General features: G+C 41.5%; 1 protein-coding gene across 1 annotated transcript in view; it reads right to left on the bottom strand.

Moving 5' to 3' along the window:
- MICALCL (MICAL C-terminal like) overlaps positions 1 to 11,058 on the bottom strand; it is a 30,897-nt gene extending 19,839 nt beyond the window's left edge. The window contains exons 1-2 of the mRNA XM_030562130.1: positions 10,114 to 11,058; positions 1,779 to 1,873 (exon numbers count right to left, since the gene is read on the bottom strand). Of these exons, the coding sequence (XP_030417990.1) occupies positions 1,779 to 1,873; positions 10,114 to 10,984 (966 nt within the window). The 5' untranslated portion in view covers positions 10,985 to 11,058. The remainder of the gene's footprint in view (positions 1 to 1,778; positions 1,874 to 10,113) is intronic.
- Positions 11,059 to 14,753: the final 3,695 nt, after the last annotated feature.

Raw genomic sequence — 14,753 nt, forward strand, 5'->3', positions numbered from 1 at the left:
GAGGGGGCCCCCTGGGCTAAGAGACAATAGCCTGTATCTGCATAAGAGCAGAATAAATGGCAACAAGTTGTTATCCATTACAGAGGAGAAATTCTGCCTGTCGGTGGGTTTCATTAAAGGATTCCAGTTTTCTGAATTAGACAAGTGTTGCAAGGACTAACCATTGGGTGAGAAATACCTTATTGAAAAGTTACTTTTCTGTCTAATAAGTATAGGCTATAGATTGCGTTTTAGGGTTTTCTTTTATTTGTAACCTTGTGTCTCCAAACTCTTATACTTGCTGTTTTTTGGATATGTAGCTCCAGCGCTGTTAAATAAACTTCAATTTGGTTTCACTATAAACAAGTCTAAAGTGCCTTGTGTTAAGGAGAGTGTCAAATTGAGGTGAAACCAGTGTATTGGGTTGCATTGCTTCTACAGAGACAGCAGATAGGAGTACACTGCGGGTGTCCGGAAGATAGGGGACTAGGCACTCCAGTGTAACAAAGTGGGGTGTGGAAACTGCTAGCCTGCAGGAGGAAAAAGTAGGTCTCGTGGAGCCTGAAGCAGAGTGCCTTTGTTGCCAGCAGCTAGTGGCTAAAGAGTGTTCCCCTGGTTGGCAGAGACAGGGCTTCTTCCTGCTGTGGGCTAGTGGCTGGGATACACCCTAGACACCTCAGGTAAGCCCGAAAAGTGTCATGCCCTTGTATTTCAAAATGTTGTGATTCCTGTGGAAACAGGTTATTGGATTTTGGGCCCTTCAGGTTTTGGTCATTCCAAGCCTGATTTAACCTCAGTTCATCCTTCTGGGTTGCAGCATGCTACTGTAACGCCAACAGACCCTGGTCGTCCTCGGACAGGATCAAACCGGGGGCCTCTGCAGCTTAGTGCACAAGCCTCTACAGCATGAGCTAAAAGCCAGCAGGCTCTTAGCTAAGGCTTTAGAGCAGACTCCTTTTCTCTCTCTCTCCCCTCTCCTTCCGCACCGCTAGATGGGACAGAACACCACACCCAGGTGTGTGGGTTACACTACCAATATTAACCTGCCTAATTTAGAGAACAAAACAACTCCTCACAATGCCACCTCCTAATCAAGCAACCTCTCTAGTTAGGCCATCTACTGATGCTACTTACTGATGCCCCTCCACTTTCAGGGAAAGGATAAACAAGTCTCTGATGAGCCATTCAGCCTACAGAATCTCTCTCTCCAAGTAAGAGATGAAGAGCAAAACCTCACTGGTATTTTAGCTCTCTTATTTCCTGTGAGATACAGAAACACAGCTAGACCTATCTGAGCCCAGTATTCAGTAGACATTTTGGGGGTATAATTTCGAGATGGGACTGCATGGCTCATTTAATATTTCTGATTAGAATAAATATAACATTATCCATGCAATCTGCCTGTAGTTCTTTTTAAATGAAGTGGTGTTTCCCCAAGGGAAACCTGCATCTGTTTGTTTTAATGTTTTCAACGGTTTGTTTGTTGGGCTACATATTAAAACCACTTAAGAAATGCAGCTTCAAAGTGGTTTATGTAAAGCATGTCTGTTATTCAAATTAAATCCATCTCTGTCAAAGTTCTTATAACCTGGGGTGGGGGGACAGTTCTGACAGGTACAAGAAATTCTGGTACCTGTCTTCCGGAAAGAGACCTGATGCAGTTCAATCCGTTATATATTACAATACTAGGTTTACATGTCAACACCCCCCAAAACTGTTCTATTTTAAAATCAAAATCACACAAATCTTAAGTATAATTCAACAGTGAAAGCTTCCTTTTGTCTCTAAGTAAAGGTTACCTTAAGTGCTATTGAAGGCTTGTGTTCAAATTCACCATCAGACGAAGAAGAACACCACGCAGTCACTTGTTTTTTGACAGATAAGTGTTCAGAGCCTAAAATGCAGGAACAAAGTGAAGCAGGAAGTACTCTCCCTTGAGACATATGGACATTCACCCTAGCCACTTGCATAGTGCACCTGCCCTGAGCTTTATTAGTTTGCACCTAAAGGCAATTTGGAAATTTGGCTGATCATGTTAATTAAATTTTTGGCCACTGTCCAAAGCCTTTGCTGCTTGTCATTTGGAATTCTTTTTTAAACATACCAGTATTATGTATCAATCAATTAATTCCTTAAACGCCATCTATGTAGCATGATGCTCAAAATGCATTCAGAAATGAAATTTGTTATTAAAAAGCATATCTGAAGTTACCCATATTACTTAAATGATTGTATAAGGCTCACCATGTGGTGTAATTGAATGCAAAAAGTCTGAGCCAGCTCTTAAACAAATTACCCTTGTGGCTTCTAGCATCTGGCACCCATTTTTACTACATGACATCTGCTCAGTGTAAAATAGCTGGCGTCAGAATGTCTGGTCATATAAAAAAATCACAAATGTAATCAGAAGCAAATGGACTAAGAGAACAAGGTTTTATCACATAGTCTCATGCAACATAAATATTTCATTAATTATGTCTAAACAAATGTCATTTTTATTTTTCTGTCTTAAGAATATTATCACATCATTGAACTGTTGATTAAAATGCCATAATAAGTCAGGAAAATCCATACATCAAAACAATATACTCTGAGGGAAATTCAAAAGATATCATTGGGAAAAACATGCATTCAGGGATACAAATTAATGTATATTTAACTACAACAATTTTATTAGGCCTATTTCACCGGAGTCTTGTTCTAGCTGGCTGTTTTGTTCTTCTCAATTTGTCTATTTCATATCTTTATTCTCTTTGTTTAAAAATATAAAACTGCTTCAGGAACATCTGTCTCCACACTTCAACCTGCTGCAGGGTTAATGATTAACATCTGCACTAGACTGCATCTCGGGAGTACACACAATTTAAAGTGATCAATGACTTCTTGCTTAGTGTTTGCCAGGTAACTCTTGATTTGCTCTAATCCAGTATATGAATGCAAGTTTTATTTGGAATATGATCACTTCCCATTACTCCTCACTGTAAGTTTCCCTTCCTTTTCTCATTTGTTTCACTGTGAATCCAAACTCTTCAAAAGCAGAATTAATTTCTGTCTCGAAAAATACTTTAAAATTGGAGTCACTGAAACATGTTCATTCCAGAAAAGTAACTAAATGGTAGAAAGCACAACAACAGAGGGCTAAATTCTGCTCTCAGTAAGGCCATGTCTACATTACCACTTAGGTCAGCAAAAAGTATGTTGCTCAGGGTGTGAAAAAAACACCGCCCCGCAGACCAACGTAAGTTACCCTGGCCTAAGTATCAGAGGGGTAGCTGTGTTAGTCTGGATCTGTAAAAGCAGCAAAGAATCCTGTGGCACCTTATAGACTAACAGACATTTTGGAGCATGAGCTTTCGTGGGTGAATACCCACTTTGTCAGATGCACGTAGTGGAAATTTCCAGGGGCTGGTATATATATGCAGGCAAGCTAGAGATAATGAGGTAGTTCAATCAGGGAGGATGAGGCCCTGTTCTAGCAGTTGAGGTGTGAAAACCAAGGGAGGAGAAACTGGTTTTGTAATTGGCAAGCCATTCACAGTCATTGTTTAATCCTGAGCTGATGATGTCAAATTTTTCAGATGAACTGAAGCTCAGCAGTTTCTCTTTGAAGTCTGGTCCTGAAGTTTTTTTGCTGCAGGATGGCCACCTTAAGGTCTGCTATAGTGTGGCCAGGGAGGTTGAAGTGTTCTCCTACAGGTTTTTGTATATTGCCATTCCTAATATCTGATTTGTGTCTGTTTATCCTTTTCCGTAGCGACTGTCCAGTTTGGCCGATGTACATAGCAGAGGGGCATTGCTGACATATATTACATTGGTGGACGTGCAGGTGAATGAACCGGTGATGGTATGGCTGATCTGGTTAGGTCCTGTGATGGTGTCGCTAGTGTAGTTATGTGGGCAGAGTTGGCATCGAGGTTTGTTGCATGGATTGGTTCCGGAGCTAGAGTTCCTATGGTGTGGTGTGCAGTTACTGGTGAGAATATGTTTCAACAGCTTCCACCCCACCATCAACCTCAGCCTGGACCAATCTACACGGGAGGTCCACTTCCTAGACACCACAGTGCAAATAAGTGATGGTCACATTAACATCATCCTATTCGGAAAACCTACCGACCGTTATGCCTACCTTCATGCCTCCAGCTTCCATCCTGGGCACATCAAACGATCCACTGTCTACAGCCAAGCATTGAGGTATAACCGCATCTGCTCTAACCCCTCAGACAGAGATCAACACCTACAAAATCTCCACCAGGCATTCTCAAAACTACAATACCCGCACGAGAAAATAAGGAAACAAAGCAACAGAGCCAGACACGTACCCAGAAGCCTCCTACTGCAAGACAAACCCAAGAAAGAAACCAACAGGACTCCACTGGCCATCACATACAGTCCCCAGCTAAAACCTCTCCAACGCATCATCAGGGATCTACAACCCATGCTAGACAATGATCCCACACTTTCACAGGCCTTAGGTGGCAGGCCAGTCCTTGCCCACAGACAACCTGCCAACCTGAAACATATTCTCACCAGTAACTGCACACCGCACTATAGGAATTCTAGCTCAGGAACCAATCCATGCAACAAACCTCGATGCCAACTCTGCCCGCATATCTACACCAGCGACACCATCACGGGACCTAACCAGATCAGCCACACCATCACCGATTCATTCACCTGCACGTCCACCAATGTAATATATGCCATCATATGCCAGCAATGCCCCTCTGCTATGTACATCGGCCAAGCTGGACAGTCGCTACGGAAAAGGATAAATGGACACAAATCAGATATTAGGAATGGCAATATACAAAAACCTGTAGGAGAACACTTCAACCTCCCTAGCCACACTATAGCAGACCTTAAGGTGGCCATCCTGCAGCAAAAAAACTTCAGGACCAGACTTCAAAGAGAAACTGCTGAGCTTCAGTTCATCTGAAAATTTGACACCATCAGCTCAGGATTAAACAAAGACTGTGAATGGCTTGCCAATTACAGAACCAGTTTCTCCTCCCTTGGTTTTCACACCTCAACTGCTAGAACAGGGCCTCATCCTCCCTGATTGAACTACCTCATTATCTCTAGCTTGCCTGCATATATATACCTGCCCCTGGAAATTTCCACTACATGCATCTGACGAAGTGGGTATTCACCCATGAAAGCTCATGCTCCAAACCGTCTGTTAGTCTATAAGGTGCCACAGGATTCTTTGCTGCCTGGCCTAAGTGGCAGTGTGCAAAATGCTATGTCGGTGGAAGAGTTGCTCCCACAGCTCATTAGGGGTGGTTTAATTATAGCGATGGGAGAGCTCTCAGCTGTGATGCTGTAAGCTCTCTAGTGTAGACATAGCCTCAGTTACATCAACATTAATCACGAAATAACTCTGTTGACTTCACACCAAACCACTGACCTTAATGAAGTTGCAGGCTTAGACAGGTCTAATTGAGAGCAGAATGGGTCCTCATAAGATTTCTAGGAGCTACACAGGTCAAGAAAAACAGTTACTCATAAAAAGAGCAGCTGTCTAGACTCAAGAAGCCATTTTACAGTCAGCATTCTGAAAGACACAGGGCCAAGTGCACCTGAGCTGTACTCTATGTATGGGAACAATGTGGAGCTATCCATTCCCCACCCCATCTTTAAGCAGAGGACAGGGTACAAGTCAGAGTGGCTCTAACTAGCGCCCACTGGAAGAGCCCTTTGGGGCTGATCAGCCGATCATAATTGCCAGTGTACAGAAAGGTCACAACTACCTCTGCGTGTCCAGAATACTGTAGGGCCAGCAGTGGATGGCGTACAGCCAGTTATGCCAGCTTTATGTTATCCAGCGAAATTCTCTAAGACAGTCTTCATGCTGTCAGAATGGGTAAAAGGGAATGAATTAGGGGCTGGGTTCTGGCTCGCAGTCTTGTTTCTTTTGATGGTTTAACTCATTCAAATATCATCTCTCACTTGATTTTGTTTTTCTCTGTTCTTTACCAAATATCTCCAGTATCTGACTTCTGATCACAGGGTCACTGAAATAAAATTCCACAAAATGCAAATTTTTAAGCTTTACAAAATTTTCTGGTGGGGTTGGCAAGGCAATCAATTACATGCTCCCTTTCTTCAGTGGGAATAAATTATTGGCTTCCTCTGTCCTCCTCTCTGAGTTACATCAATAATTAAAAAGTGTTACAAAGTCTAGAGAATAAATAGCCTTCTGTGATATAAAAGCACCTGTCTTCTTCTCAAGGGACTCCAACTTGGGAGTTGTTTGCCTTTTTGGAACAGAGGCAGAGTCATTCACTTCCCTAAGGGTTTAGGACAAGGGCAATCACAAGAGGATGAAGAAGTCAGTGTTCTTACATAAAATGGATTAATAGTATAGTTCCAACAGTGCCTGTCACCTTATGTATTCTGGAATGTCAGGCATCCATCTCTTATTCTGCTTGGGAAACCAATTTAGATGGCCTGTAAAAAGTCCAGTCTTCCAAGGGACATTGTATAAGCATTGTTAGGAGACACCAGGCAACTAATTGATAACTAGCAATGCCCCTTCATGGAAAAGTTCTTGATCAGGGCTTCTGAAGGCAGAAAGGTATTTAGGCCAAATAAAAATACTCAATCACAATTAGTGGCGATAATGTGTTTAATATGTGATCCTGTGCACAATGAATATCCCCATTTTACAAATGGAGGCACATAGAATGACTTGCTCAAATGTGATGGGATATGTAAAGCCCACACGGAGGAGCAAGGGATTAAGGAACAGCTCTGGGCCCAGGTATCTCTGCCCAGCCATACCTGCAAAGCCTGCTCAAAGTGGAAGCACAAAAGGGGAGCAGAGCAGTTCAGAGGCAGGCAGTGGAAGGGAGCAGGTGGCTGCTTGGAGGGAAAAGTACTGCCCAGGAGCTCATTGTCTAAGACCTGACAACACAGACCTGTGCAAACCCACCAAGTAGAGGGAAGTGACTGAATGTGGGGGTCAGAGCTTTGATTGAAATGATTTACTCTACGAAGCTAAAGGAGACTGCAGTAGGAGGTGGTCTAGGGTATGGGGGGGCAGCAGCTTAGCACCCCATGGTGTTGGATGTAGCTGCCCACCATTGGGCCCCAGAACAGACTCTGGTGGAGACAGCAGACCCAGTATCCCCTACCCACTCAAAGAGGATGTTACGACATTAAGAGTCTTCACTTAGGTGAGAAACCAGCAGGCCCGTGTCCCTTCCCCACCCCCCATTAGCCAGTAGGGGGAAGCGACCTGGACAGTGAGGCATCCCAGAAGGGGAACTGAACTACAGAGTTGTAGCCAGGAAGCTCCAAGAGGGCGAAGACATTGTCTCCAGGGAGGGAGCCCTGGGGTGCTGCTTTATCCTCAGAGAGAGAGCGTGTGTGCAGGCATGCACACTTGGCCAAGGGAGCGCTCACAAGAGGTGAATGCGCTCTGTTATATCCATGAATACCCTTTCCTCCTTAGGGACTTATAAATGAGGCCTATGTGAGGTAAACATGTCTTGTTTCAGTGTAATGGGTGCAGTGGGTAGGAAAGAATCTGACAGAAAGCTTTCTTGCATCAGAGGTCTATTAAGTAACTTGACTTATAATAAGGACTGCCCCTGCTGCAAGGAATGTTCCAATAGTCATCCCAATGGCTAGTTTGAATAGGAAGAATTCTAAGGGTTTACACTAAAGGCTTGATTGTGAGAGGGGCAGACAAACAATTCTCATACTGGTTACCTGATGTGTAAAAGCTACACAAGTTCAAAAGCAATTCACTAGCGTAGCACTGGAGATAAGATTTCCAAAGAATATTCAGTGCATTAAGGCAGGGGATAACGTGGACAAGAACCATAATAAAAAGGGAACTGAGAAAAATTGGGGTTGTTTATATTGCAAGTTTCCCTAAACAGGCACTTCAGATCATGGTCTTGGTGCAACAATGTCAGAACTTTCCCATATCCTTCCCTCATGCTATTATTTCTCCCAGTCAAAATGGTGTCTGCTCAGTCATTTTGCTTCTAACTAAGCACAGTGGGAAGAGGATGGAAACTTAACCAAAACTGACAACTTAAGTGAACGTGCTGCAGTAGCCTGAGAGAAATGCAGCTAACCTAGCTTCCAAAATACTAGCATCATCAAGTTCCCAAGCTGCTCAACTTTCCCTGGCCTTAGTGACAACAGCTTCAAACCTACAACTGAACCTTTGTCTCTTTGAACAGCAGTGAAATGCAATGTCACCATCAAGTTTCTGCATCCTAATGAGACCATTATTACAAGCACAATTAAACAAATCAGTGTTTTATTTAAAAATTAATTGTGCTTCCATTTTTCACACCAATTTCTCTGATCCACGCATGTCAGTTCAGAGTCATTTCTCACAACGGATATGTTTAAATCAGTTATAACAGCATGTTTTAATGATGTAACATTTTAGCATTCACAGATTTGTTCCTACTCAAAGGGTCACAGACATTAAAGCATCAATTGCCTTTCATCTCATTAATCCATGCAAGGATGTACCACTTACTGTTCTCTTAAGCAGTGGGTTATAATGTTTGATAACGTAAGGACTCCGTTCTGCAAGGTGCTGAGTGCTCTCTACTCTACTGTCTTCCACAGGAGCAATGGGTGCTCAGCAACTCATGAGATGAGACCCTAAAGCATTCAAACTTTCACAGACTTCGTTCACGTTAATCTCTCTGCCACCAATATGTATTCCAATTTCCTTGTTATTAGCATTTACTTGGATTGTGAGGATTCCTTGCAGCAGCAGAGTAACTAAGATGCTTCCCAAAAAAGAATGGTTGTTCATAATTAAGGCTAAGATTTTGTCATGGATATGTTTAGTAAAAGTCACAGACAGGTCATGGGCAACAAAGAAAAATGCACAGAAGCCTGTGCCTGACTTTTACTAAAAATATCCATGATAAAATGGGAAGGTGCTACGCACCTGTGTGGTGACTGGGGGCCCAGAGCTCCAGGGTCCCTTTGCCCCATGGCGTGGAGCGGCCAGGATCCCCTTGTCCCATGGCAGGGTGCTGCAGGGATCCCCCATCTGCTGCAATGGCCAGGAGCTGCACGGTATTCCCGCTGCCCATGCTGGCTGAGAGCTTGGGTCGGGGGGTGGGTACCTTACAACTCCCTGTCGCTGCGGGAGGCAGTGGGACCCTGGAGCTCCCAGGGCTGAAGTCACAGAGGTCTTTGTAAGTCATAGATTCAGTGACCTTTATGACAAAACCATAGCCTTATTCATAATCAGTGACTAGGGTAGCAAAATAATGAATGGTGTAAAGATGGTTAATCAGGTGCTAGTGTTTACCTTCTCTCATACCACAAGAATAGAGGGACATTAGTAACATTGAAAAACAAAAACTAACACTAATAAGAGCCAATGCTGTTTACACAACATACAATATACCTATGGAACTCGAGCTTTCATTCTCAGGGCAAAAGACAAATGAGGTTGAGGATTAGAAAAAAGCTTCCCCTATAGGTAGATTACTTCATAATTATGCACTGTAAGGTTTTTATATCTTTTCCTGAAGTGTTTGGTGCCAGCCACTGTCATGGACAAGATACTGGACTAAATAGACCATAAGTCTGGTCCAGTATGGAAATTCCTATGTTCTTAACTGGTTAATATCATTCAATAGCAATATCAGTCAGGCCATGAGTTCGCATAAATAACTGGTATTTTCCCTCTTTCCCACAGTGGGGTCTTCTTCCCTCCTCTCCTAAGCTTTTAACGTTGCCTACTTTCTCTCTCTTCCATCAGAACATTTAACATCATGGCAACCATTACTCCTCAAGTAGCCTCTACAGAATTTTCCATCCCATCTGCCTTTCTATCTCAGTATTTACATTGCGCTTATCACAGTCATGTCTGAACTCAAAGGAGCAGAGAACCAGACTTGAGCCTAGACCGCTGATCCTTGGTTAGCAGTACATTTTTCTCCTGTTAAATGCTTCAATAACCTTCCCAGTTTTAATCAATATTCTTAATTAAAATTAACATTTCTTAAATTTTCCTTAAATAGCATAACTTCAAAATAAACATACCAAAAATAAAAGGCAAAGAAATTGTTTACAATAATTAATGCATATGTATATTAAACTTAAAAAATTGTATTATTTAAAATGAACAATCCTATTTACCTGAGTCCTCATCAGTAGAAGGATTATTTAGCACTTTTTCTGGAGAAAGGTTGTTAATGAAGGACATAGATGACATTAAGGAATCTTTCTTTTCCCTTTCATTGACTTCATTCCTCAAGTTACTAAAGAGTGCACAGATATCATTCATTTGTGCAGGATTTCCAAGGATGTCCTCAGAAGTTTTGTTCTTGAGACTTAGAGATGAAAAAAGAAGGTTCTTCTGGTTACAAATACATAAGTCATCAGTGGAAGCCCTCTGTGGAGTTTCTTTAAGAGTAAAGTTTTCTAGGAGTCTGGGTACATCCTCCGTCTTTGCACCAGACGAATTTTCAGGCTTAACAGCAGCTTTGGAAGGACCTGTGTGCAAACTGTAAACCGGAAACAATACCTTTGTGGAATCACATGAAGATTTCTCTTCATGACTACAGGAAAGACTAGGTGGGTTTGTGACTGAGCTTCTAGTTTCCAGTCTATTAGATTCTTGTGGCTGCACATCATGTTTTCTATTACCATTACTGTTCCTTAAATGTACAGAGCAGCCAGACATATTAGGGGAATTGAAAAAGGTGTGTTCTGAAGTAGAGTTGGCTTTACTGTCTTGGCTCTTTTTTATGCTTTCTGGATGAGACACAAGAGGTTCTAGAATGGATCTCTTTATTGCACTGGCAATTAGTCTCAATGGTGATTTCGGTTGGCTAGACAGATGTTCTTCTACAGAACTGTCCAGACTCTTCGGAATATATTTTGTCTCTGCTGATGAAGTTGGCAAAGCATCATTTGCAAATGGAAGAGGAACAGAAAGACTGGATTGCTTGAATATGTTTTTTCCCATATTACCATCAGCATCCTTCCATTCTGAAATTTCCAGCATTCTTTGGCTTTGATGTTCTGGTTTTGTTCCACCTAGATCTGCATTGTCCAAATCAAGTAATTTGGATTGCTGCTCCGCACCAAGCATTAATTTGTTCCTTATCTGTTTTTTTATCTCATTTATTTCTAGGTCAGGCTGTACTTTCAGCTGTCTTGGATTTCTTTCATCTTTTTTTTCTGTGTATACAGAGGACAAATCTATATTTTTTCTGTTGAAGGCCCTTGTTCTGGTGGTACATTCTTCACTCTCATTCAAGTTACCTACATTATATTCCTCATTGTTACCATTTTCATCTCTATGCTTATATATATTAGCAACTGAAGTAACATTTCCAGAATGCATCAATGGAGATCCAATAGTACTATTCTGAAGTGGGTGATGGGGCATATATCGGCAGATTTCTTCAGGTGTCTCTTTGGCTTTTGCCTTTCTTTGAAACACTGGGATGTAGGGTTTGAAAAGTCCTCTCGCAACTTCTGGTGGTTTGCTGTGAGATGTCAACTGTATAGAGTGTATGAAGTGGTTATTTAAGTGGTAGAAAATATAGCTAATAATTTTTATTTATGCAGAATTTTAAAATAAATCATGCCAAAATATACTGTCCCAAATAAAGCAGAATGTGTACAGGTACATGTGTGCACACGCGCACACACACACACTCATGCACACACAAAAACCCATCTAGTAAGAAGAAATACTGTCTGCTATTTTCCCTTTCCCAAGTGCTATATTTTTGTAATCTAGGATTGAGAATAGCATTGTAAATTGGTACTCTAAATTGGCCTAAAGTTAACCTATACTGAGAGTGGATGCTAGCTTTCCTTTCTTAAGTAGTCCTTCCTTCAATATTTTTCTTGGAAAGAATCTCTCCAGGTTAAAGGACTATAAACAAAAGATGACATACCCTCTTCTTCTGTATATTTCAGATGCACAGTTTAAAGCAAACAGAGAACACTGTGGCACAGCTTATCTGGCTGCTTCAGAAATATTGCACTGTTTTGTGTGTAGTGCAGCCAGGAATTACTGAATTAACTCAACAACAAATGGGAAATGCAAGATGATAGATTTACACACTATTAAATGGACATACAAATTGTGTCAGTTACAGTTCTGGATACTGAAACCTTCACTGTACCTGCAATTTAGTCAGTACCATTGCAAGATTACTACATTGTCCAGACAATGTGCCCAACCCCTAACCTGGAGGTTTCCTTTTAGAAGTGAAGAATGTCATTCTCCATGCTTTGAGGAGGAAAGATGTTCCTTGTGGTTAAGGCACAGGACTGGATAGTCAAGAGATCTGGGTTTCTATTCACACCTAAGTCCCATGTGAGTTTGGGCAAGTCATTAATCTTTCCTGTGCCTCATTTTCCCATCTGTAAAATGGGAGCAATAATTATTATTACTGGACTCACAGTAGCATTTTGATGGCTAAAATAACACTTGTGAGGACCTCAGATATTACAGTGATGAATGCCCTAGAAATGCCAATAAATAAACTTGGCCATTCAATCCACTCTGCTCAGACTTCTAACAAGAATGACAGTTAGTACCAGTTATGGCAGTAGAGGTTTATAATGTGGAGACATTTCTGCTGTTACCTGAAATAGGATCACCAAAAGCATTTTACTGATCAGCCTCCAGGAGGTGCTCAGTTCCTGTCCCTGCTGTCCTGGACTGGGTTTGAACTAGTGCCATAGATATGGAAGGCTCTAAATCTTATGACAAAGCCTTGAAGTGAAGTATTATTTTAAATTATGTTTAACTAATAGTCCAGTGGTTAGGACACTAACCTAGGACTTGGGAGACATGGATTCAAGTCCCTTCTGTACTACAAACTACCTGTATGACCTTGGGCAAGTTGCATATGGCAAATTTTTTATAAGTGACTAATTTAGGCGCCCAAGTCCCATTGAAAGAATCTGACTTAAGTGCCCAAATCACTTAGGTTTTTATCTACACAGCATTTTGGAGTAGCCTCCCAGCCCAGATCAATAGACTCAGACTCTGACCCGAAGCTCCAGCCCAAACTACCAATTCAAATCACTTTCTACACAGCTGTTTTTGGAGCACTTGCTCAAGCCCTGCTAGACTGAGTCTATCAACCCAGGCTGGGAGGCTCAATCCAAAATGCTGTGTAGACATTCCCTCAGGTGCTTTTGCCTCTCTGTGCCTCAGTTCACCACCTGTAAAATGGGTGCTCGCAGGGGTACTCAGAGAAAAAGAGTGTTTAAAAGATTGAGGTGATCAGACAGCACAGTAATGGAAGCCATAGAAGTGTCTTAGAGAGAGAGAGAAAGACATAACTGTTTTGTTACCACTATTTTACTAAGAGTTTTCCTTCATACCTGTGATTGGGATACATCATCATCAAGAGCACTCTGAGATCTGGCAGAGCTCTCCTGTGAATGAAGCCCAACTCTCTTGCTGTACAGTAGAGGGAAATCTGCCAAAGGAAAACAAGATTGTACATTTTGCTCAAACTACTTTGACCTAAATAAAACTTGCAATTAAAGAACTGCAGTAAGATGAAGTCCAAGATTCCCCAAAGACTGCATCTAAATGGCAAAGTTTATATACCCACGCTATGCATGTGTATATATACACATGCATGTAGGAGCAGAGGAGCATACACACTCTCTGTATCTAAATTTTCAAAAAGTTCTTCATTGCTCAACTTAAAACATCTGAAAGGCTCAACATTTCTGAAAAAAATCAGCACTTCGACAACCTTGAAGCACCCTAAAAATTGAGGTACCCAAAATCACTAGTCACTTTTGAACAAGTAGGACAAGAGCTCCGTGAGGTGGAGGAAAATGCATGCCTTAAATGAGGCATGTCCATCATAAGGAGGAAGAATTGAGAAGTATGGTTGGAAGGTAAGGCTAAAAACAACCCCACAGTCCCTATTATCAGCCAATCAATAGTTCAACACACTGAATGGCTATTGTGAATTGTTTAAGATCCTGAATCAGCAAGTGTGGGAAAATTAGACATGGGGAAAGAAATTGTATGCCAGTTGTTTGTGCCTGCATGCAGTCAGTAGCAGGATAGCACTTTAATATTTGCAAGTCTACAAAATGCAGCCTAATAAACCTATTTTTGGCAAAAAAAACAAAACAAAAAAAACCAAAGATATATTACACAGAGAGAGAGAGAGAGAGAGAGCGCTAAGAAATTACATGCCACGTTTTAGCTTGGAAAGTATTTTTATAGTTGGATAAAATAAAAGCATAATGCAAATGCTGGTGCAATCTTAAACATAGCAGCACTGCTGGGAGCCAGTAGAACACCATATAAGGGCAAAGCTTCAAATAAGGGATGTACAATGTGGATCAGGATAATCCATCATTTTTCCATTAAGATCATCACATCAAACATAAGCTATTTGTCTTTACTTTCAAGGCCCCTTCCAACTTATCCTCACCCTATTCTCTCTCATTGGAGGTGGAGTGAATGTCTCGATAGTCAATCAGCCCATAATGCTAGCCTCCATTGCTCACTTTTGAAGTTCTCAAACTAGCACTTTTGTTCTTTCTTCCACAACATACTCCCCGTAATCCTCTGCAAAATATACTATCCTCCATCAGAACAAATAATAAATGATGATAATCTCCCTGGGGCATGGGCTTCCTTTTACTGTTCATAATCATGAGCCTTTGATCTAATTGTGGCCTGTAGGCATTACTTTAATACAAATAATTCCGATTTCCTCGTTTGTTTAAGTTCATCACAGCTGCATACATATTGATCCTGTGTCTGTGATGTT

This window comes from Gopherus evgoodei, chromosome 4, assembly GCF_007399415.2.
Source record: "Gopherus evgoodei ecotype Sinaloan lineage chromosome 4, rGopEvg1_v1.p, whole genome shotgun sequence".
In the NCBI taxonomy this organism is placed as follows: Eukaryota; Metazoa; Chordata; order Testudines; family Testudinidae; genus Gopherus; species Gopherus evgoodei.